We start from the raw sequence: 17,051 nt of genomic DNA on the forward strand, positions 1-17,051 counted from the left end.
AATTTGTTATAGTTTATTCCGCTCACAGTGGAGTCTATAGAGATACACCCGTCCATCACAGGACAAATACAAAGAACTACACAAACACACTCACACTTTAAGTAACTATTTAAAGATGCACATGCAGAGACTACTTCACCCCCGATCTGTGTTTTTGTGTTTATAGCACTAACAGTAGCTGATCCTTCGCACTAAAGATCTCACAGAGGCCTTAAATATGTCGCTAATACACTTTCTCAAGGAATATTACACACATTCCAAAACTGAAGTGAGAAACAGAGACGGCTCAGACCTGTGGTGAACTTGGCAGACATGTTGATTTCTCTCTCGGCTCTTCTCTCCAACACAGGTGGTGAACAAACCTGACACGGAATGTGTCGGAGTCAGGTCAACGTGGAGCTTAATTATTAATCAGCGTATCATCAACTTCCGTGATTTACTAGAAGCACAACAGACAATCGGAATGTCACAAGTTTGAGTTTGAATTCATTTTCTATTAAACAATTTCAACAATTGCCTGTTTTTCTCCGAGTGTCATGATCTTACTTTTTAAAAAAATCAGCTGGTAGTTGTAACAAGTTTTTTATGTTCGTCTTAACTCTAGGTTTACAATTTGCTAGTTGAGAAAAATAAATCACTGCCTTGGACCCTAACCAAAGACATGGTAACAGATGAAAGTAAAGCAAGTGTACGTAAAGCATTTCCTAACATCCAGAATGAGCGATGGTGTATCGGCCAATGACGGCGATTTGACTATTCAAATGTGATACATAATATCGACGAGTTAAAGAGATTAAAATCCATTTTCTGCAATTTACATACTTCAGTTTCAAAATAAATAATAGACACACCAAAAAAAAACTTTTCTGCAGCAAGAGTGATATTTTTGGTATAATTCTGTGTACACCTCCCAAATCAGGCAAAAGTGTTCCTTTAATTATTTTATAACTTTACAAGATATCAACCTTTGCAGTGCATTGTGGGAATTGAACATGTTTGAGACTTTGACCATTATCCCACTAAAACAAGATCAAAATATAATCAAATTACCACACAAATAATTATACTTAAAATGGTAGTTTTAAGTTTAAAGTTCCCTGCAATGAAGCAGTCGCAGCTTTCACCAAACAAAGCAATAAAGTTTATTCATCCATCCATCCATCCATCACAGTCATTATTTTCAAGGAAAAAAACACAGTGAAATATTGTTTTCTCACACTTTATTACATTTATTATTAATTTACAAGGTATTGTTTATTTTATAAACATCTGCTCATATCTTTCGTCGGTTGATGATTACCCAATCTTCATTCTTGGCAGCTTTACTGAATAAGCCAAGTGTGCCCAGCAACCCACACGCTATGGTACCGGTTTTGGCACTGCGAGCTAGAACCAGAGAGGGACATCAGTCAGACAATATCGCGTGAAACAGTAGGAAACAGGTGGAAATGAGGCAGCAAGACACAGCATAGATGTGATTTTTAGAGGATTTGCTTTAGATGAAAACACATTTTTTTCTTTCTAATAAACCAGTCAATTTGTTCACAACATAACATCTAGGTCAGAAACTAGTGTTTAGAAGAATCAGAAAAGTTGTATTAACCATTTTACATAATTCTCATAATTACTTTTGAATGCAAGAGGGCTGAACTTATATCTAAATGGTATATGTGATAGCCTCTGTCATTTCTTTGTGTCTAGTGGACATGACTAAAGGCGTAACAAAACTAAATGCATCATCATTTCTTGGGATTCACCAGGGATAATATGAACTTGCGTCTTCTCCCTCATAGTAAAGAACTTTGCGTGGTGCGCAGTGTTATTGCTTTGTTGTTGTATCCGGTGAGGAACAAGTTTGTTGTGCTGCATTGCTTCTCCGCAATTTTTGCTTCTGGAATATATCTCGTTATTATGAATATAAACAAAGACATACCCTCAGCTCATGTGTAGAATCTGGAATTTCAATGTCTCCATGGAGATACTATAACGATATATCGTTCAGCCCTAAGAGCTACACTAATGGAACAACAGATGGATTAAAACATTGTATGAATTAAATTGTACATTTTTTCTATCAAAATGAGACCGTTATGCTACCAGCTAGTTTTTCTTTAATTAAACATCATAAAAAATAATAATCTCTAAGAGTCAACCTAATACCAACTTATCCTAATAAACATTAATTTATGCTGAACCCAAGTTTAAAAACATCAACTCTTAAGCAAGTTTAGATTCTGCAGTGTATGAAAAGAGAGAACATGAAAAATCTCTCTATGGTTTATTAATTAATAAATATTGTGATAATGAATGACAAATTGTATATACCATCTTTCCCAAGATTGTGGAATGATATAAAACACAGTTTTAAAACAAAGTCATGATCATCTTACTTCTAGCTCCAAGAACAATCCCAGCAGCACATCCTCCAACAAAGTAATTGACTAGATCATCTGGAGCATCCCGAGCCTCAGCAAGGAGGCAGGTAGTCATTCCGAATATGGCTCCCATGCTTGCTGAAGGAGAACAACATGATTCAAAAACAGGATTGGCACCTTTAAAAACAGAATTACTAATAACTTCTCAGAGTAGTTACCCATTGTGACAGTGTTGCCACCAGCCCTCAGGACAGCTTCGGCAGCAGTCTCAGGCGGGACGGCCACCAGATGGTAAGCCGTACCCAACAGACCTGAAACATACAATTACATATTGACATGATTGTTGCTCATTTGTTAAGAAAATTATTTCTTTAAACTCAATAAGAAGGCACAAAACAATAAGAGTAGATCAATGTTTAGTTATGGATCTCAAATGGTATATTTTTAGTATAAACACAAATGATTGCATAAGATAGGATAGAATGTAGGCCACGACAGCTGACGATGGTATCTTCATTATCACTACACAAGTTCATTAATAGTATCTTCTTGTATAGTTATTTTTAAGTTCATTGAACAAATATAATCAGTCAGTGGTTCTTAGTCAACTAATGTCAAGTAAAGCACACGCAGCACAATAATGTCCTCCACGTTGTAAAATAATTCATACTTAAAACTGTCCAAACTAACATCATAAATCAATGCATTTTGTTGTGGTGTTATTAGCATAGCCGCTGCTAGCTTCTTAGCATTAGCTCTCGTCCTACCACACAGAGCTGAGGGCAAAGGAGGAGTTCTTGTCATGAAGTTACGTGCACGAACGAGGATATTTACCAAGACCCGCTGCTAGTTTTGTGGTGTACGCAGTCTTTTCAATGCATTCTTTGCCGTCCGGGGCGTCCCAGTAACCCATGTCTGCTTTAGCAAGGACAAACTGAGTCTGACAGGAAACCGAACTCTCTGCGCTTCTGACAATGTGAGTTTAAAAGGAAACAGTGCCCCACACAGGAAAGGAGTGGGATGACAGCACGCGTCGACATTGAGTTTTAGTAACACACGAAAAAATATAATGAAAAGTAGTGTTTCACTTAGATTCATTTTATAAACAGGATTATACAAATTCTGTAATGACTTGCCTCTCGCGAGGCATTATTTCTAGTATGATAAACATCAATTCAATTGAGTCATTTTATTTATGGGAAACTACTGACAAATCATACATAACCATTTTTGTTTAAAACTAGTTAAAGTGAATACATGTACATTTTTATTTGATTAGCAGAATAAATTATTATTTTCATTATAATTATTACAATACTTGAAACAACAATCATGCATGATACTAAAGATCTTAAAATCCTAAAATTAGAGGAAAAACACTTTTTTATTGAGGAAGCAATTTATTATGAAAAAAATGTTTTGTGTTTAAGTTTTTCATTTGACAGACACATTTCAGATGACCCTCTTTAACACCATTTGGAGTCGGCAATTTTACAGTTGACAATTTTATAACTCAAATCAATTAAGCCATCTTCATATACAGCCTAAATGTCTTGGGATTATTTCTTCTTCCAGTACTGGCTGTACTGGTCAGCTTTAAAGTCGTCTTCATAGTTGATGATTGTCTCTTTAACAGTCTTCTTCACCTCTTTCTTCTTTTGTCTAATTCGGCGTTCTTCCTCAGACAAAGTGGTCAGATCAACTGGCATCTGGAAACAAATAAGCAAAACTTACATCTTCATATTTGCCTAATAATAATCAAAAGTCAACACTGTCCATTATCTGAACCGCTAGGTTTATCTTTTAAGAAGAACTGATAGAATGGACTAAATTTTGTTCAGATTGTTTTCACATTATCGCTTGTTTTTTGGCACAACAATGTCTCACAGAAGTGCCAAATACTTACAACGAGGATGCGTCTGGGTTCTCTGTATCTAATGTTGATTGTTGAACCGTCGGTATTAACCAACATCACAGGATACAGTCTTTCATACTTATTTCTACTGCATCGAACCACAGAAGTCCTCTTAGAGTTCAACTGAGGAGTGTTTGTGTGGACCGATGAGATCTGACTGAGCCGACAAAAAGATGCAGGAACACGCCTACAAGACCAAAAAAAAACAAAACAGCTGTTATACTACACTGCTTATGATGTTTTCAATTTTACATGATAAATCATTAAATACATTTTAGTTGTTAGCTATGGTTTAAAAAGTTCTATACAAATGTAACATGAGGTAATTAAATGATCCTATAATGATAAAGCTGGTTGGTGCTGCAGCCTTGAGGCTTAGACTTATTTAAAGACATTCTACACTTCAATCCTGGATAAGGCAAAACAAGTTTCCACATGGCCAATATGAATTAATAAAACAATTAAATGTAAACCTGCCTATTGTACCTTTGCACCGGGAACCATGATCATATATTGCCTGGTTATACTTGGAATTAAAGGATAATATATGTATACTCGTTGCTTGTTTATTTATTATGGCTAGTTCTTTGTAAAAACTTGAATAATTACACATGAAAAACAATTATAATAGCTAATACAATGACAAGTAAATGGTAAGAATTTCACCAGTCTATTAACCTTAAATTAAAAACCATAAAGCTTCGAGCATTCATACAATATGGACTTTAAAGACTGCTACCTCTGGATGCTATTGTTGTTATTATTCTTATATTGTTCCCAAAGACACGTTGCCCTGTTAAGCCGTTATCATGTTTGTATTTTATTTTTCAGTAGTCTGGTTTTGACCATGTTTTTTCTTCTAAAACGTGAACATTAACGAAATTAAAATGTATTATAAATGAACTCTCACCATGATGCAGTGCACAGCTTCACAAGAGACATCTTGAAGTGACAAGAACCTCGAGCGGAAGGTCAACATCACCGGCGCGTCTTCATATAAGTTCCGACAGAAACAAAACGAAGCTACGATCGTTCCGGCTGCTACCGATCACGTGACCTCGCATGTAAAGAAGACGTCACGGGTTCTCTGCTCCGGTGAGTTTTTCTGTTTACAGTTTTTATGTTTCCGACTTTTCTTTGAAATAATCAAAGTTAAGCAAATGCCTCAATACTACACGATATAGATATCGTTTTAAAAATTCCCAAATAGATGCTAAAATCGTCGTTCTTTCAAGAACAACAGTCTCGAAGTGTCAACATTCGTTGTCAACCTGGCCAGGTGAGCTGGCGCTTATTATTTTGTTATTCTATTAGTATCGATGACAATTGTAACTTTTTAAATGGTCTCTTCTTTTTTTTACGAACTGTGGTGTGTGCACAGCTGGGTTACAACGTCTTCCTTATTGTTCACGTGATCATGTTCTTGCTTGTGTTGGCAGGAGTCTCAGCAGAGATGGAGGTCGTGGTGAAGAGGTGGCTGCTGGTTCTGATGCTGCCTCTGTGGTCGGTCGCCAACCTCTCCGGTGACTGAACTCATTTCACTCGCATATAATTCCAGTTAAAAAATAAAATCACATGGATGTTCTGTAGTTCTATTTCAGCCATTTAATTGGATTTTTTTTTATTGGTTTCAGAGGCAGCCATGGACATCTCTGCTCCTGCATCAGTCACCATGGAGAAGTCGAGCGGAGAAAATGTCACTCTGACCTCTCGGTAATGTCCAAATCATCACTGTCATTGTGCATACAGTGGAGAGAGGTTCTTCAAGAAAGAAAAAACAGTATTGTTATTACACTTTGATTTTAATCTGGTTTATGACAAAGAGAATGAATTGACAGTGTAATTGGTAATAAGTACTTATTCATTAAGTAAGTAAAATACTTACTTTTAGTGGATCAGGATCGGAAAATAAATATAATTTGTCATCTCAATAATTTGTCGTTGTCAAATTGATCCTTTATTTAGAAAAAAGGCCCCTTTTAAAAAAAAAAAAAAAAAGCTTCTTAATTTTGTGGCTTGTCGGTGGGTTTAGATTTGTTGTGTTCACAAAATTTCCGAAAGCACAAAACCAGCGTGTTTAAATAAAAGACTGGCTTAAAGTGGAGTCGTGTAACACACATGCAAGTACTTTCGATTGAGGAAAATCTGTAAAGGAGAAATTTTAAAAGACTGATGAGTGAGGGCTTAATGTGTTGAACAAACTGTGATTGATTCAGATTGAAGTCTGGGCAAAGGCTCTTGAGAGTCAGCACGTCTGGCTTCATATTGATTCACATTGTTCTAGCATGCGACTTCTCCTGTGACATTTTGGCAACTGTAGTTTTATGTTGTAAAGTCTTAGCCTGTATTTTTTTGTTCAACATCAAAACCCATAGAATCAGTTGAGATGAGTTAAAAGTGTCTTAATTGAGATGTGTTTACTTTTATTACGTTTATTCTAGGGTGGCTCTCAACCAGTCAATCTCAATTCATTGGAATGTGACGTACAGCTCCAAATTAAACACCTCCATCGTTCTACTACCTGACCAGGTAAGACACCAAGAGTGTAAAATATGTTATCCCTGCTGAACAACAATAATCTAGATCAGTGGTCCCTAACCTTTTCCATCTCAGGGCCCACTTTTAAGTCTCAAAAACCTTTGCGGCCCACCTCCGACCCCATAAATACGAAAGGATTGTAATGCGTTCTCATTTCCTTGTCTGCTCAACTATGTATAAAACTTGAAGGAAAAACAATATAATGTAAAGAATATTTGAAAATGTTTAATATCTTTTTAAACTTAAAAACATTATTACGTGTATTTTTATTTTTATATAATTACATCCACCCTCCCACAAAAAAATGATACCATTTTCCGGCCGACTTGCAATACCTTCACAGCCCACAGGTTCGAAAATCAGTGATCTAAATATAATAGGAAACCCTTGTTTACTCCTTCTTCTACCATATTAGCCTCTTTATCTCAATATAATGTTGTCTGACTTGTAGGTGCTGCTCCTAGCTGAGGAGACTTCAGTTACCTTCAACGTCTCAGCCAATGAGGTGGGTCAGATGACCACCTACTTGCTCAGCAACAACACAGACTTTAACAGGTTTGTTCAATCACTTGTGGAGATGGAAGTTGAGCGAATTATCTTTTTTCAATCACGTCCGTTGCTCGTCTTCAGTTTGTCCATCAGAATGCGATTCATCGTCGTCCACAGCAACATCCTGTCAGTGATCAGTAATGTGATTGGATGGATTTACTTCCTGGCCTGGTCGGTGTCTTTCTATCCTCAAGCTGTGGAGAACTGGAGAAGGAAAAGGTAGTTTGTTGCCTTGTCATTTTGAGGTTTTCACTAGAGAGACATGTGCGTCCAAGTCTATCGTTTGACCCTGCAACATCAGCATAGTAGACACTGTAAAAAACGTTTGCAGCAAAAATGAAATTATTTCTGCATTTTGGACCTTGCTCAGTTTTAGTCTTAATGATTCAGTGAATGATCCTAGAGCTGTAGAACACTTACTATAGACATCTGATTTTCTTCCAGTGTTGTGGGTCTAAATTTTGACTTCCTGGCCCTTAACCTCACTGGCTTCATCGCATACAGTGTCTTCAACGTCGGCCTCTTCTGGGTCAAGTACATAGAGGTTAGTGTCTGAACTGCAACCTTGTTTTTCCAGCTAACGTGTCTTTTGTAGTTTCCACTTGTGTTACAATGAAGTCTTGTTGTCCAACTGTCCTGCAGGAAGAGTATCTCCAGAAGAACCCCGATGGAATAAACCCAGTCAGCACCAATGATGTCTTCTTCAGCATACATGCAGTCCTGCTGTGTGTAGTCTACATAATCCAGGCGTCCATATACGAGGTATGTTTATGAAAACCAACGTTGTCTCTTGTTAGCTCAGTTGATCACATGATCATGTTAGATGAACAACTTTATATATCATGAGGGGGCATTTTATAACCATAACTATTAAATGCAACTAAACTTTAAAAATAAATATATATAATAGCTAATTATACTTTTTCTATCTTTAAGTGCACAAGGTGATTCAAAGTAAAAGTCATGTTGCGAGTACTTTTAACAACCTGTGTGGTTTCTCTTGCACACTAGAGAGGAGGTCAGAGGGTGTCCTGGACCGCCATGTTTCTATTGCTGATTGGCTGGACCTTTGCTCTGGCCAGCCTGATCCTGGCACTGACCCACAAGATCACCTGGCTGGACTACCTGTACTACTTCTCCTACATCAAACTGGCGGTGACCCTGGTTAAATATGTGCCACAGGTAAAACCAAAACCCTCTTAAAAAGAAAGTTTGAGTGAAAAAGACCTAAAGCGTTGCTCTCTGCAGGCGTACATGAATTACAGCAGGAAGAGCACTGAAGGCTGGAGTATTGGGAACGTGCTGCTAGACTTTACTGGCGGCGTCCTCAGTATCCTGCAGATGTTACTTCAGTCGTACAACAACGGTAATAAGCATTATTTCTATTCTCTCATTTTGATACTCAATTTCCCACAGTAACATACTACTGATAATGTCTAATGATTAAGCTAAACCGCTAACAGTAATACAAATATAAATGTAAAGAAAAGTGTTAATGTATTCCAGGAAGTTTTTCTTTCTCTTGGTGCAAGATATCAGAAATTTCAATTAGGTGTTCAAATGTTTAACAAGCTGGACTCTGTGTGTCTTCAGATGAGTGGATGTTGGTCTTCGGGGACCCTACGAAGTTTGGCTTGGGCCTATTCTCGGTAGTGTTTGATATCCTATTCATGATTCAACATTACGGCTTGTACAGACATGGGAAGGACTACCAGTCCGTCCCCAACCACGAATGAACTGGATACCTCTTTGTGCACCTGAAACTGTTTCCCCTCAACTCTTCTGCTCAATTTGAGGTCTTTGTCTTGCTGTAATTTTTGAGAATTGATACAAATATTTGTATTCTTTACTGATTTAAACATTTTATCAAATATATATAATTAAAAGAAAATTCACTTTAGACTCTAAAAATTGTTTTATTTCCTGTACCAGTTCATCGGACAACAACAAGAATGTACTACAATGAGAAATACTTATGTAAGTAAGTAAATAAGTAATATTTATTTATATAGCGCTTTTCGTGACCAGGGTCACAAAGCGCTTAGACAATCAAAACAAGATTTAAAAAACTCAAACTTGGAATTAAAGGGATTAGTTTGACATTTTAACTTTTTTTTTCCTATTTAACTATCAGGGTTATAGGATTTAAGATTCATTATACAAAATTCCATTTTGGGGTCAGATTGATTTGCAATACTTTCATGTACACTTGATTATTCTTTAAAACAACATAACTTGTTTCTAGTGTGAGTTACATTTGCATAAGTAAGGACAAAACTGTCACTCCTGAATTTTGACCAATTGTATTTGCACATCAACTTGGAATGTAAAACAAAACATTCACATGATAAATATACTTGAACTATAACTCGGAATTTTCTTTAAGATAAGAGTCCTGAAAATATTTGTATATAAATTGTATGTATTTGTATGTACCAAATTCTTCTGAATTGAATAAAACATATAGGACATGTACAAAGAATAAAATTAAAAACTTCTTTCAGTGGTCAGTTTTTAGAATCTTCAAAATTAGATTGTTGATGAAACAACAATAACACAACTACTTCAAGTTGAAAGACAACTATAAATCAAACATTTTAATACAATATACAACCTTGACATCATCAGATAACTACTCATTATATGAGCACAAAGGATTAACAAGTTTAAAGCCATCACTTCTTCTGACTCAGGTTTCTGTAGAGCTGGATGGTCATCAGTTGAATCTCAGGGTCACCGGGTTGGATGTCAATGGCTCTAAGAAAGAACTCAAGCGCCTCGTCCAGCCTTCCTTTACTGTAACTCTCTCTCCCTCTGGCCACCAGAGAGTCGTAGCCGTCAGCTTGCTCGTGTGAAGAATTCATCACATTCTGTTTCAATCCATTTGTCTTCACACCTGCATCCACAGTGTACTGATCCATCCTCTCTGTGGACTCCAGCTCTGGCCCACTGCTCAACTCCACGTCACTGCTTGAATGAACATTTGACTCATTTGTGTATTCATCCTCCTCCTCCTCCTCTTCCTCAAAGTCATCATCTTCCTCCTCCCCTTCAGACACATTATCTGCCTCCTCCTCTTCTTCCTCCTCCCCCTCAGAGTCATTATCCGCCTCCTCCTCCTCCTCCGAGTTGAGGGTGTCTCCACTTGGCTCCTCAGTGTTAAGCTCATCATTCGTCAAACCAATGACATCGTCTTCTTCAGCCTCACTAGAATGACTCCCTGAGGCTTCGTCATCTTCCAGCATGTTCGGGTTAGGATTGTCGATGTCCTCGATGATTGAGTGAAGGAATGAGCGTCGAGAGGCCACAGACGCGTTTCCTCCAAAACTCTTTCTGGAGCGTAAGGGGGTGGAGCTAGACTGGAGCACCTTTGGCGTGGAGGCTCCAATGAGCGAGTCATCAAAACCGCTATGCTTCAAACCCGTCTGATCCGCTTCCTCATCACTGTCTTCTATAATGGCTCTCTTCTTCTTACTGGAGACGACGATGGAGTCGTTCATCGACTCCTCTATACTGGAAGTTTGTTTCTGGTGCAGGCTTTGCTCCAGGACCATTTTGTGTTGATGCTCTGAAAGAGATTTATCAACATCGAAACTCTCCTCCAGTAGCAGCTGTGAAAGCAGCTTTTTCTCTCCTTCCTCCTCCTCCTCTTTTCCATCTTCATTCTCTTTTTGATTTAAATCATTGTGCTCGGAGAACATGTCGCTGTCCTCCAGCTCTAAATTGAAATTTCCTTCGAATGACTCCAACCCACCACTAACCCTGGAAGAAGTATCAGCATTGATACTTGTATTCTTCTGCAACTCAGATAGTCTTCTATTTTGAAGTGGGGCTGCAGGAGATGGTGGCTTTGAATCGAAAGATTGATCCTGGAGTTCAGCGCCATTTCCTGCACTCACATAATGCGAGTCTTCATCGGCCACCTCGTCAGTCATGATCACAGACTCTTCAACCGAGTAAACGTCTGCTGCTGTCTGACCTTCTTCCTGCTTCACTGACTGAGGGGACTCGACCTTTGGCTCAACATGGCTGTCATGGTCAAATGGCATCTCCTCCACAACACTGTCATCAACGGTAAGATCAATCACCCTGTGTCTCGCGTTGTTCTGGTCCCCTTCTTTGCTAGAGACGGACTGGTCCAAGTCCACCACAATGACGGGGCTCTGGAAGTGTCTGTCTGATGGGGGTATTGCTGGACTAGGCTTTGGTTTCTTTCTCTTTCCATCAGATCCCTCACCCATTACGTTCTCCTGTTGTCTCAGCCAGGTCGGCTCAGTGCCGGACGCCATGCTTTCAGCCAACTGCATCTGCAGTTCAGACTCCGCCTTCATCATCTCCTGTGCTTTCTGAACCCGGCCCTCGATGTAGTTCTGCGCAGCATTATCCTCGGCTGTTTCTTCCTGTTTGTTGTCCAGAGAAAACATCAGGTCATGGTCAGATATGCCAAACATCCCCATCGTGTGGAGGTAGGCGATGTGTTCATCCAGCATAGGATCCGTGAGACGGTGTCTTGAGTGCATGGCCTGGAGCTGCAACTGTGTGGATGAGGACCTTGCGTCCTCCAGTGTAAAGAGCTCCTTCAGCTCCTGTTTGCTGAAGTACCTGAACGGGTTCTTTTTATCTCCAGTACTTTGTCGGATCAATGAATCTTTGAATATTTGCCGCCTGTAGATCTTCTCTTCTACAGTTCCGCAGGTGATGAGTCTGTAGATGACCACGTTCTCCTTTTGGCCGATGCGGTACGCTCTGTCAACAGCTTGGGCATCTGTAGCTGGATTCCAACTGGGATCGTAGATGACAACTCTGTCGGCTGCTGTGAGGGTGATTCCCACGCCGCCCACCTGTGTCGTCAGGAGAAAGACGGAGTAGCTCTCGTCTGTCTGGAAGAGGGAGATGCGGCGCTCTCTCTCCGCAATCTGCAGGATTGTTCCATCGAGGCGGATGACTTTGAAGCCTCTTCTACCCAGGATTCTTTCCAGAATATCCAGCACCTTCCTGTAGTGCGCAAACACAAGAGTGCGATGGCCCTCTACTCTTAGTCTTTCTAGCAGCTCAAAAAGAAACATGAGTTTTCCAGACTCGGATATGAGTGTGTCATCTGGAATATTGGCAATGCTGTTAGTGTCGTTATCATTTTCAGCTCCATTGTCCTCCAGGCCCAAGCTAGCTATAGCCCGGGCAGAGAGAAGTCTGGGGTGGTCACACAATTTCTTCAGGATCGTTAACTCGGCTAATGGTGATCTGGTGGTCATTAGAAGTTCTTTGATATGATCTAAGGAAAGGAACTGCCTGTAGATTTCTTCCTGGATCTGACTCAGGTAGGTCCAAATGATTAGATCGTTCTTTCTGGTCAGTGTGGGCATTTCAGCCCCGGCATCATTCTGTTCCCCGTTCTGGTCGCTGCCATTTTCCTCCTTTTGTTGTTTGGCATTCATTTTGTTTTTCTGCACCTCAGCTTTTGTCCGGCGCAGGAAGTGAGGTTTTATTATTGTCGTGAGATTCTCCGACATCCTGGACCCTAAAACTTTCTCACCAGGCGTAGCATCCCGTTCTCTGGCCCGGGTGATGGGATTCTCATACTCTGTTTTGAATGTTTTGGCTGTACCGAGCAGAGTGCCCTGACACGCAAAATCAAAGAGAGCCCACATCTCTCGAAGATTGTTCTGGACTGGGGTTCCTGTCAGGAGGACTCTATTCTTGGAGGGAATAGCAGTAGCACTCTTTGCCGTTTTGGTGGTTGATGTCTTAATCTTGTGGGCCTCATCCAGGATCATGTAATCCCAAGTGAATTCCCGACCATTGTGCGACGCCAGCTGCTGCCAGTTGGAGATGAGCATTGTGTAGGTTGTAATAATGACACCTCCTCTCCTCTGTACTCTCTCCAAGTTCCTGGTTCTCTCGGTCTTGCTAGCCCCATGGAACTCCTTCACCCTCATACCCGGAGTCCACTTGGCAAACTCCTTAATCCAGTTGGTAATTAGGGAGGTTGGCATGACAAGTAGTGCGTTATTGACAAGCTCAGAATCAAACATCCCAGATAGAAATGAGATAACCTGGATGGTTTTACCCAAACCCATGTCGTCTGCAAGAATTCCTCCTTTCCTGCCATCTCTGTAGAGGGTGTACAGGAAAGCCACGCCATTCCTTTGATAGTCATAAAGTTTATCATGCAAGTCTTTGTACAGCATCAGTCCGCTGTTGTTAACATTGACAAATTCTTCATCCTCTTCCTCAGAGTTGTTCTCCATAAGTTCCTCAATCTTCTTGATTCGGTTTTTGAGTTTCTCACTCTGGTGTATGTTGTAAGCCAGTTTAAAATGTTCCAGTGCCCGAGACATGTCTCCTTGCCGGGCCACATCCTTGCCTTCCTGGATGAACCTGTATGTAAAGAAGTAAAAAAAATAAGTATCACACATGAATTCATTTTTCATTCAGTGGCCAAATAATGACAACCGTTCTTTTTTTATACATGTACGTCACGCCAAACAGGAAAGTCTTTAGAGGACTGAGTAATAAAACCTAATTTTAATTAAAGAGTATAGGAGTCTGATAAGTGACTTTGTGGACTGGAGTGAGAGGAACCACTTGCAGCTGAACACCTCAAAGACCAAGGAGCTGGTCTTGGATTTCGGGAGGTCCAGGACAAAGCCACGTCCAGTGTCCATCAGAGGCGACGAGGTGGAGATAGTGGACAACTATAAGTACCTCAGTGTGTGGATGGACAGTAAACTGGACTGGTCCTGCAATACAGACCATGTATATAAGAAGGTTCAGAGTAGACTGTACTTTCTGAGGAGGCTTCGATCATTTAACATCTGCAAGAAGCTCCTCTGCATGTTCTACCAGTCTGTGGTTGCCAGTGTCATGTTCTATGCTGTGGTGTGTTGGGGTGGAAATGTGTCCAAGAGGAGTGTCAACAGGTTGGACAGCTTGATCAGGAGGGCTGGCTCTGTGGTTGGAATGAAGCTGGACTCACTGGTGACAGTTGCTGAGAGGAGATCATTGAACAAACTACTGTCCATCATGGATGTTGACAGTCATCCTCTCAGCACTGTCATCAGTGAGCAGAGAAGCAGAATGAGTGCACGAATGCTCCTACCCAGGTGCAAAACAAATAGACTCAGGCACTCATTCATCCCTCGAGTTTGGGGGGGAGGAGTGGAGTGAGAGTATCTGGATGTTCTGTTCCATGTTAGTCTTTGTATCCTTTGTATTTGTTGTTTTTCTTTGTTTCTCTATGTTCTTTGTCTTTATCTTTATACTTAGATTGTGTCATCTTGTTCTTCCTCTTATGTTCTTTTTTTATTTTATTTTTTATGTATTATTTTTTATTGTTTATGAAAAATTGCTGGCTACTGGAAAAAACAATTTCCCGAAGGAGACCTCCTGAGGGATCAATAAAGTTTTACCTTACCTTACCTTTTACCTTAAAATGGCACCCAATTGCTTTGAATAATCTAAAACAAAAATAATCTCTTTATTTCTTTCTACATCAAATACATCTACATTTCATTTTAAATAACATTTGAATGTGCAGCTATTTTATTTTGAATAGGACAAACATTTACTCTTGAGGTTTATGTGTTCTGTGTTCCTGGAACACTTTTTACTAAATTGCTTCAAATTCAGATGAATATTTAAATGCATTGACACCGAAATAAAACTTATTGAAAATAGTTTTTCTTGAATGCTTTATGCTAATAAATAAATAATTTATGCATTTGTTTTCTATTTGTGAGTATAAATTAATTGTTTATCTACCAGTTAGTCATTTATTAACTAAAATGTCATATTTCTCCATCATGGATCTACAATAGTAGGAAGATGTAAAATTATTACTCAGTTGCACATGATATTTCAATGAACTTTTAAAGTTATAATTTTAAAACAGAGCATAATCATGATAATAGTTCACATTAGCTGCCCTTTAATGAATGAAAATACATATTTAAGGTAAGGTAAGGTAAAACTTTATTGATCCCTCAGGAGGTCTCCTTCGGGAAATTGTTTTAAATGTATTTAAACTGAATCTAAAAAATAAATTTTGTTTATATATATAAACATATATATTATATGTCATGTATATCAAAATATATATATTTTGCAGAGAAAAACATTGAAAAATAAATTAAAGTCAGTGTTTTAGACTCTTTGATTATTCAATAATACCAAACACTATTTTCCTTAACCATGAACTTAGGAGGATTAAAAGTGTAATATTATGTGACATAATATTCAAGGGGTCATAAGGTTTCTGGAAAACGTCAGAAAGTTAATTGCAAGTCATAACATAAAAGGTGGAAAGTGGATTTGCCTGCTTAGAGAACAATCACAATAAATAAATCCTTCTTAAGTGGTCCATAGCTAAAGTGACGCTAAGATGTGCTAAACCAAAACAAAATAATTGACCTTACATTCCCTTTTTTTTTAAAGAAAAATGGCAAAAGAATCATTCTACAAAACCAATGTATTTTATATCAGGCCCATTTCATAAGACTCTAAAGAAACGTGTATCGCTTTACTGTATATTTTGAAGAGTAGAATGTTAATTTCCAATTAAATAAACATTCTAATTATTAAAACAATTACCCTCATGCATCAGTATTAAATGAAGTGACTCTCTTGCTCTTTGCAAAATAATATATGGTGCAGATTAAAAATAAAGATTTTGAGAATATTAAAAAAAAAAAATGTAATCTAATTTCAGATTTGAAGTGCTACGCAGTTTAATAGAATAGCTCTTGTTATGGGTTTTGAAAGGAATGGGAAAATGACAAAACCAAACATCCAGTCACTTTTGTTTTAGTCTCTTTCATGGTCAAGTACGACTGATACAGCTCTGCAGTGGTAAGCACCTGGCATTTCAACCGTTTAACTCCTCACTAGTTTCTCCTGAATCGCTGCATCTTGGCTGCTACCAAAAGCAGTTTTAACACGCAGACCAGGCTAACCTGGCAAGGGTTGTCGGTGAAATCTAACCGTTGACCAAGTCACACAAATGAAAAACTTCTAAAAGAAAACAATTGAAACCTTACCTCTGATACCTTTCCATCTTGTCATCAACTTCCATGGTTAAAGACCTGTAGGGCACAACAGAGTCAGTAATGTTTACACTTTATATATTTTAATAATGTTCATTTCCTATATTTTGTTTAAATATGATGTACATTTTTCTTAGTTTTTTAAGGGGAAGTATATGTGTATTAATAAAACACATTGTAATGTCAAGTGAATTGTCTAAAACGAATGTACATGTGAAACAATAATAACGATCTTTATACAGTTTTATTAAGAGCCTAATTATTATCATTAAACGTATAGATTGGCACATTTTAAGCATCATATGTTAATAAATACATATATCACATCGTAGATAAATGGCTAATATAAAAAAGCTAACTGTAATATGTTTACAGAATAAACATGCTCGGAAAATATCGACGATGTCCTCCTGAACACAAACGTGTCAAGCGTTAGTTTGACTTACTTTTCAAGTCGTTCAGCGATATCTTCGCCGTTTTGATGAGAAACCTCCATTTTAACGGGAGTTTGTTTCAAAGTTAAAAGAAGCCGAACTAACGCTTTGCGGAAGTACTTGTGTATTATTTGAGCATTCCCCCCGCCAAAAAAATCAACCAATCACCGAAAAGAAGTAAACTACGCCATCAATGCGC

General features: G+C 38.6%; 4 protein-coding genes across 5 annotated transcripts; 1 reads left to right on the top strand and 3 right to left on the bottom strand.

The window, feature by feature from the left end:
- Positions 1 to 1,203: 1,203 nt before the first annotated feature.
- ndufa11 (NADH:ubiquinone oxidoreductase subunit A11) lies at positions 1,204 to 3,326 on the bottom strand. The gene is made up of 4 exons (XM_087782888.1): positions 3,210 to 3,326; positions 2,594 to 2,686; positions 2,391 to 2,513; positions 1,204 to 1,386 (listed from the first exon to the last, which is right to left on the bottom strand). The coding sequence occupies exons 1-4, from the start codon at positions 3,286 to 3,288 to the stop codon at positions 1,274 to 1,276; spliced, it is 408 nt and encodes a 135-aa protein (XP_087639014.1). The 5' UTR covers positions 3,289 to 3,326; the 3' UTR covers positions 1,204 to 1,273.
- Positions 3,327 to 3,755: 429 nt separating this feature from the next.
- On the bottom strand, positions 3,756 to 5,272 carry mrpl55 (mitochondrial ribosomal protein L55). Its single transcript, XM_087784388.1, has 3 exons — positions 5,201 to 5,272; positions 4,282 to 4,477; positions 3,756 to 4,084 (listed from the first exon to the last, which is right to left on the bottom strand). The coding sequence occupies exons 1-3, from the start codon at positions 5,230 to 5,232 to the stop codon at positions 3,935 to 3,937; spliced, it is 378 nt and encodes a 125-aa protein (XP_087640514.1). The 5' UTR covers positions 5,233 to 5,272; the 3' UTR covers positions 3,756 to 3,934.
- A 53-nt stretch (positions 5,273 to 5,325) lies between these two features.
- ctns (cystinosin, lysosomal cystine transporter) lies at positions 5,326 to 9,288 on the top strand. 2 transcript variants are annotated; one of them, XM_087784380.1, is made up of 12 exons: positions 5,362 to 5,385; positions 5,501 to 5,569; positions 5,730 to 5,813; positions 5,925 to 6,003; positions 6,732 to 6,819; positions 7,280 to 7,383; positions 7,459 to 7,596; positions 7,822 to 7,921; positions 8,020 to 8,139; positions 8,389 to 8,559; positions 8,626 to 8,743; positions 8,971 to 9,288. In XM_087784380.1, exons 3-12 carry the CDS (start codon positions 5,744 to 5,746, stop codon positions 9,111 to 9,113), a joined length of 1,131 nt encoding a protein of 376 aa, XP_087640506.1. In that variant the 5' UTR covers positions 5,362 to 5,385; positions 5,501 to 5,569; positions 5,730 to 5,743; the 3' UTR covers positions 9,114 to 9,288. The 2 variants fall into 2 exon arrangements, with proteins under 2 accessions (XP_087640505.1, XP_087640506.1); XM_087784379.1 differs by lacking the exon at positions 5,501 to 5,569 and having other exon boundaries at positions 5,326 to 5,385.
- A 655-nt stretch (positions 9,289 to 9,943) lies between these two features.
- Positions 9,944 to 16,954, bottom strand: ercc6l (excision repair cross-complementation group 6-like). The gene is made up of 3 exons (XM_087784378.1): positions 16,865 to 16,954; positions 16,413 to 16,457; positions 9,944 to 13,755 (listed from the first exon to the last, which is right to left on the bottom strand). Exons 1-3 carry the CDS (start codon positions 16,912 to 16,914, stop codon positions 10,053 to 10,055), a joined length of 3,798 nt encoding a protein of 1,265 aa, XP_087640504.1. The 5' UTR covers positions 16,915 to 16,954; the 3' UTR covers positions 9,944 to 10,052.
- Positions 16,955 to 17,051: the final 97 nt, after the last annotated feature.

Source organism: Callionymus lyra, chromosome 2 (assembly GCF_982586985.1).
Source record: "Callionymus lyra chromosome 2, fCalLyr1.hap1.1, whole genome shotgun sequence".
Classification (NCBI taxonomy): Eukaryota; Metazoa; Chordata; class Actinopteri; order Syngnathiformes; family Callionymidae; genus Callionymus; species Callionymus lyra.

Coding starts and splice junctions, on each gene's coding strand:
- ndufa11 (XM_087782888.1), bottom strand. CDS start 3,288: ATGGGTTACTGGGACGCCCCGGACGGCAAAGAATGCATTGAAAAGACT. Junction 2,687..3,209: donor AAAACTAGCAGCGGGTCTTG/GTAAATATCCTC, acceptor TGTATGTTTCAG/GTCTGTTGGGTACGGCTTAC. Junction 2,514..2,593: donor TGGCAACACTGTCACAATGG/GTAACTACTCTG, acceptor GTTCTCCTTCAG/CAAGCATGGGAGCCATATTC.
- ctns (XM_087784379.1), top strand. CDS start 5,744: ATGGAGGTCGTGGTGAAGAGGTGGCTGCTGGTTCTGATGCTGCCTCTG. Junction 5,814..5,924: donor GTCGGTCGCCAACCTCTCCG/GTGACTGAACTC, acceptor TATTGGTTTCAG/AGGCAGCCATGGACATCTCT. Junction 7,384..7,458: donor AACAACACAGACTTTAACAG/GTTTGTTCAATC, acceptor GCTCGTCTTCAG/TTTGTCCATCAGAATGCGAT.
- mrpl55 (XM_087784388.1), bottom strand. CDS start 5,232: ATGTCTCTTGTGAAGCTGTGCACTGCATCATG. Junction 4,478..5,200: donor AAGCTGTGCACTGCATCATG/GTGAGAGTTCAT, acceptor TTGGTCTTGTAG/GCGTGTTCCTGCATCTTTTT. Junction 4,085..4,281: donor AACCCAGACGCATCCTCGTT/GTAAGTATTTGG, acceptor ATTTGTTTCCAG/ATGCCAGTTGATCTGACCAC.
- ercc6l (XM_087784378.1), bottom strand. CDS start 16,914: ATGGAGGTTTCTCATCAAAACGGCGAAGATATCGCTGAACGACTTGAA. Junction 16,458..16,864: donor ATCGCTGAACGACTTGAAAA/GTAAGTCAAACT, acceptor TGTGCCCTACAG/GTCTTTAACCATGGAAGTTG. Junction 13,756..16,412: donor AAGATGGAAAGGTATCAGAG/GTAAGGTTTCAA, acceptor CTTTACATACAG/GTTCATCCAGGAAGGCAAGG.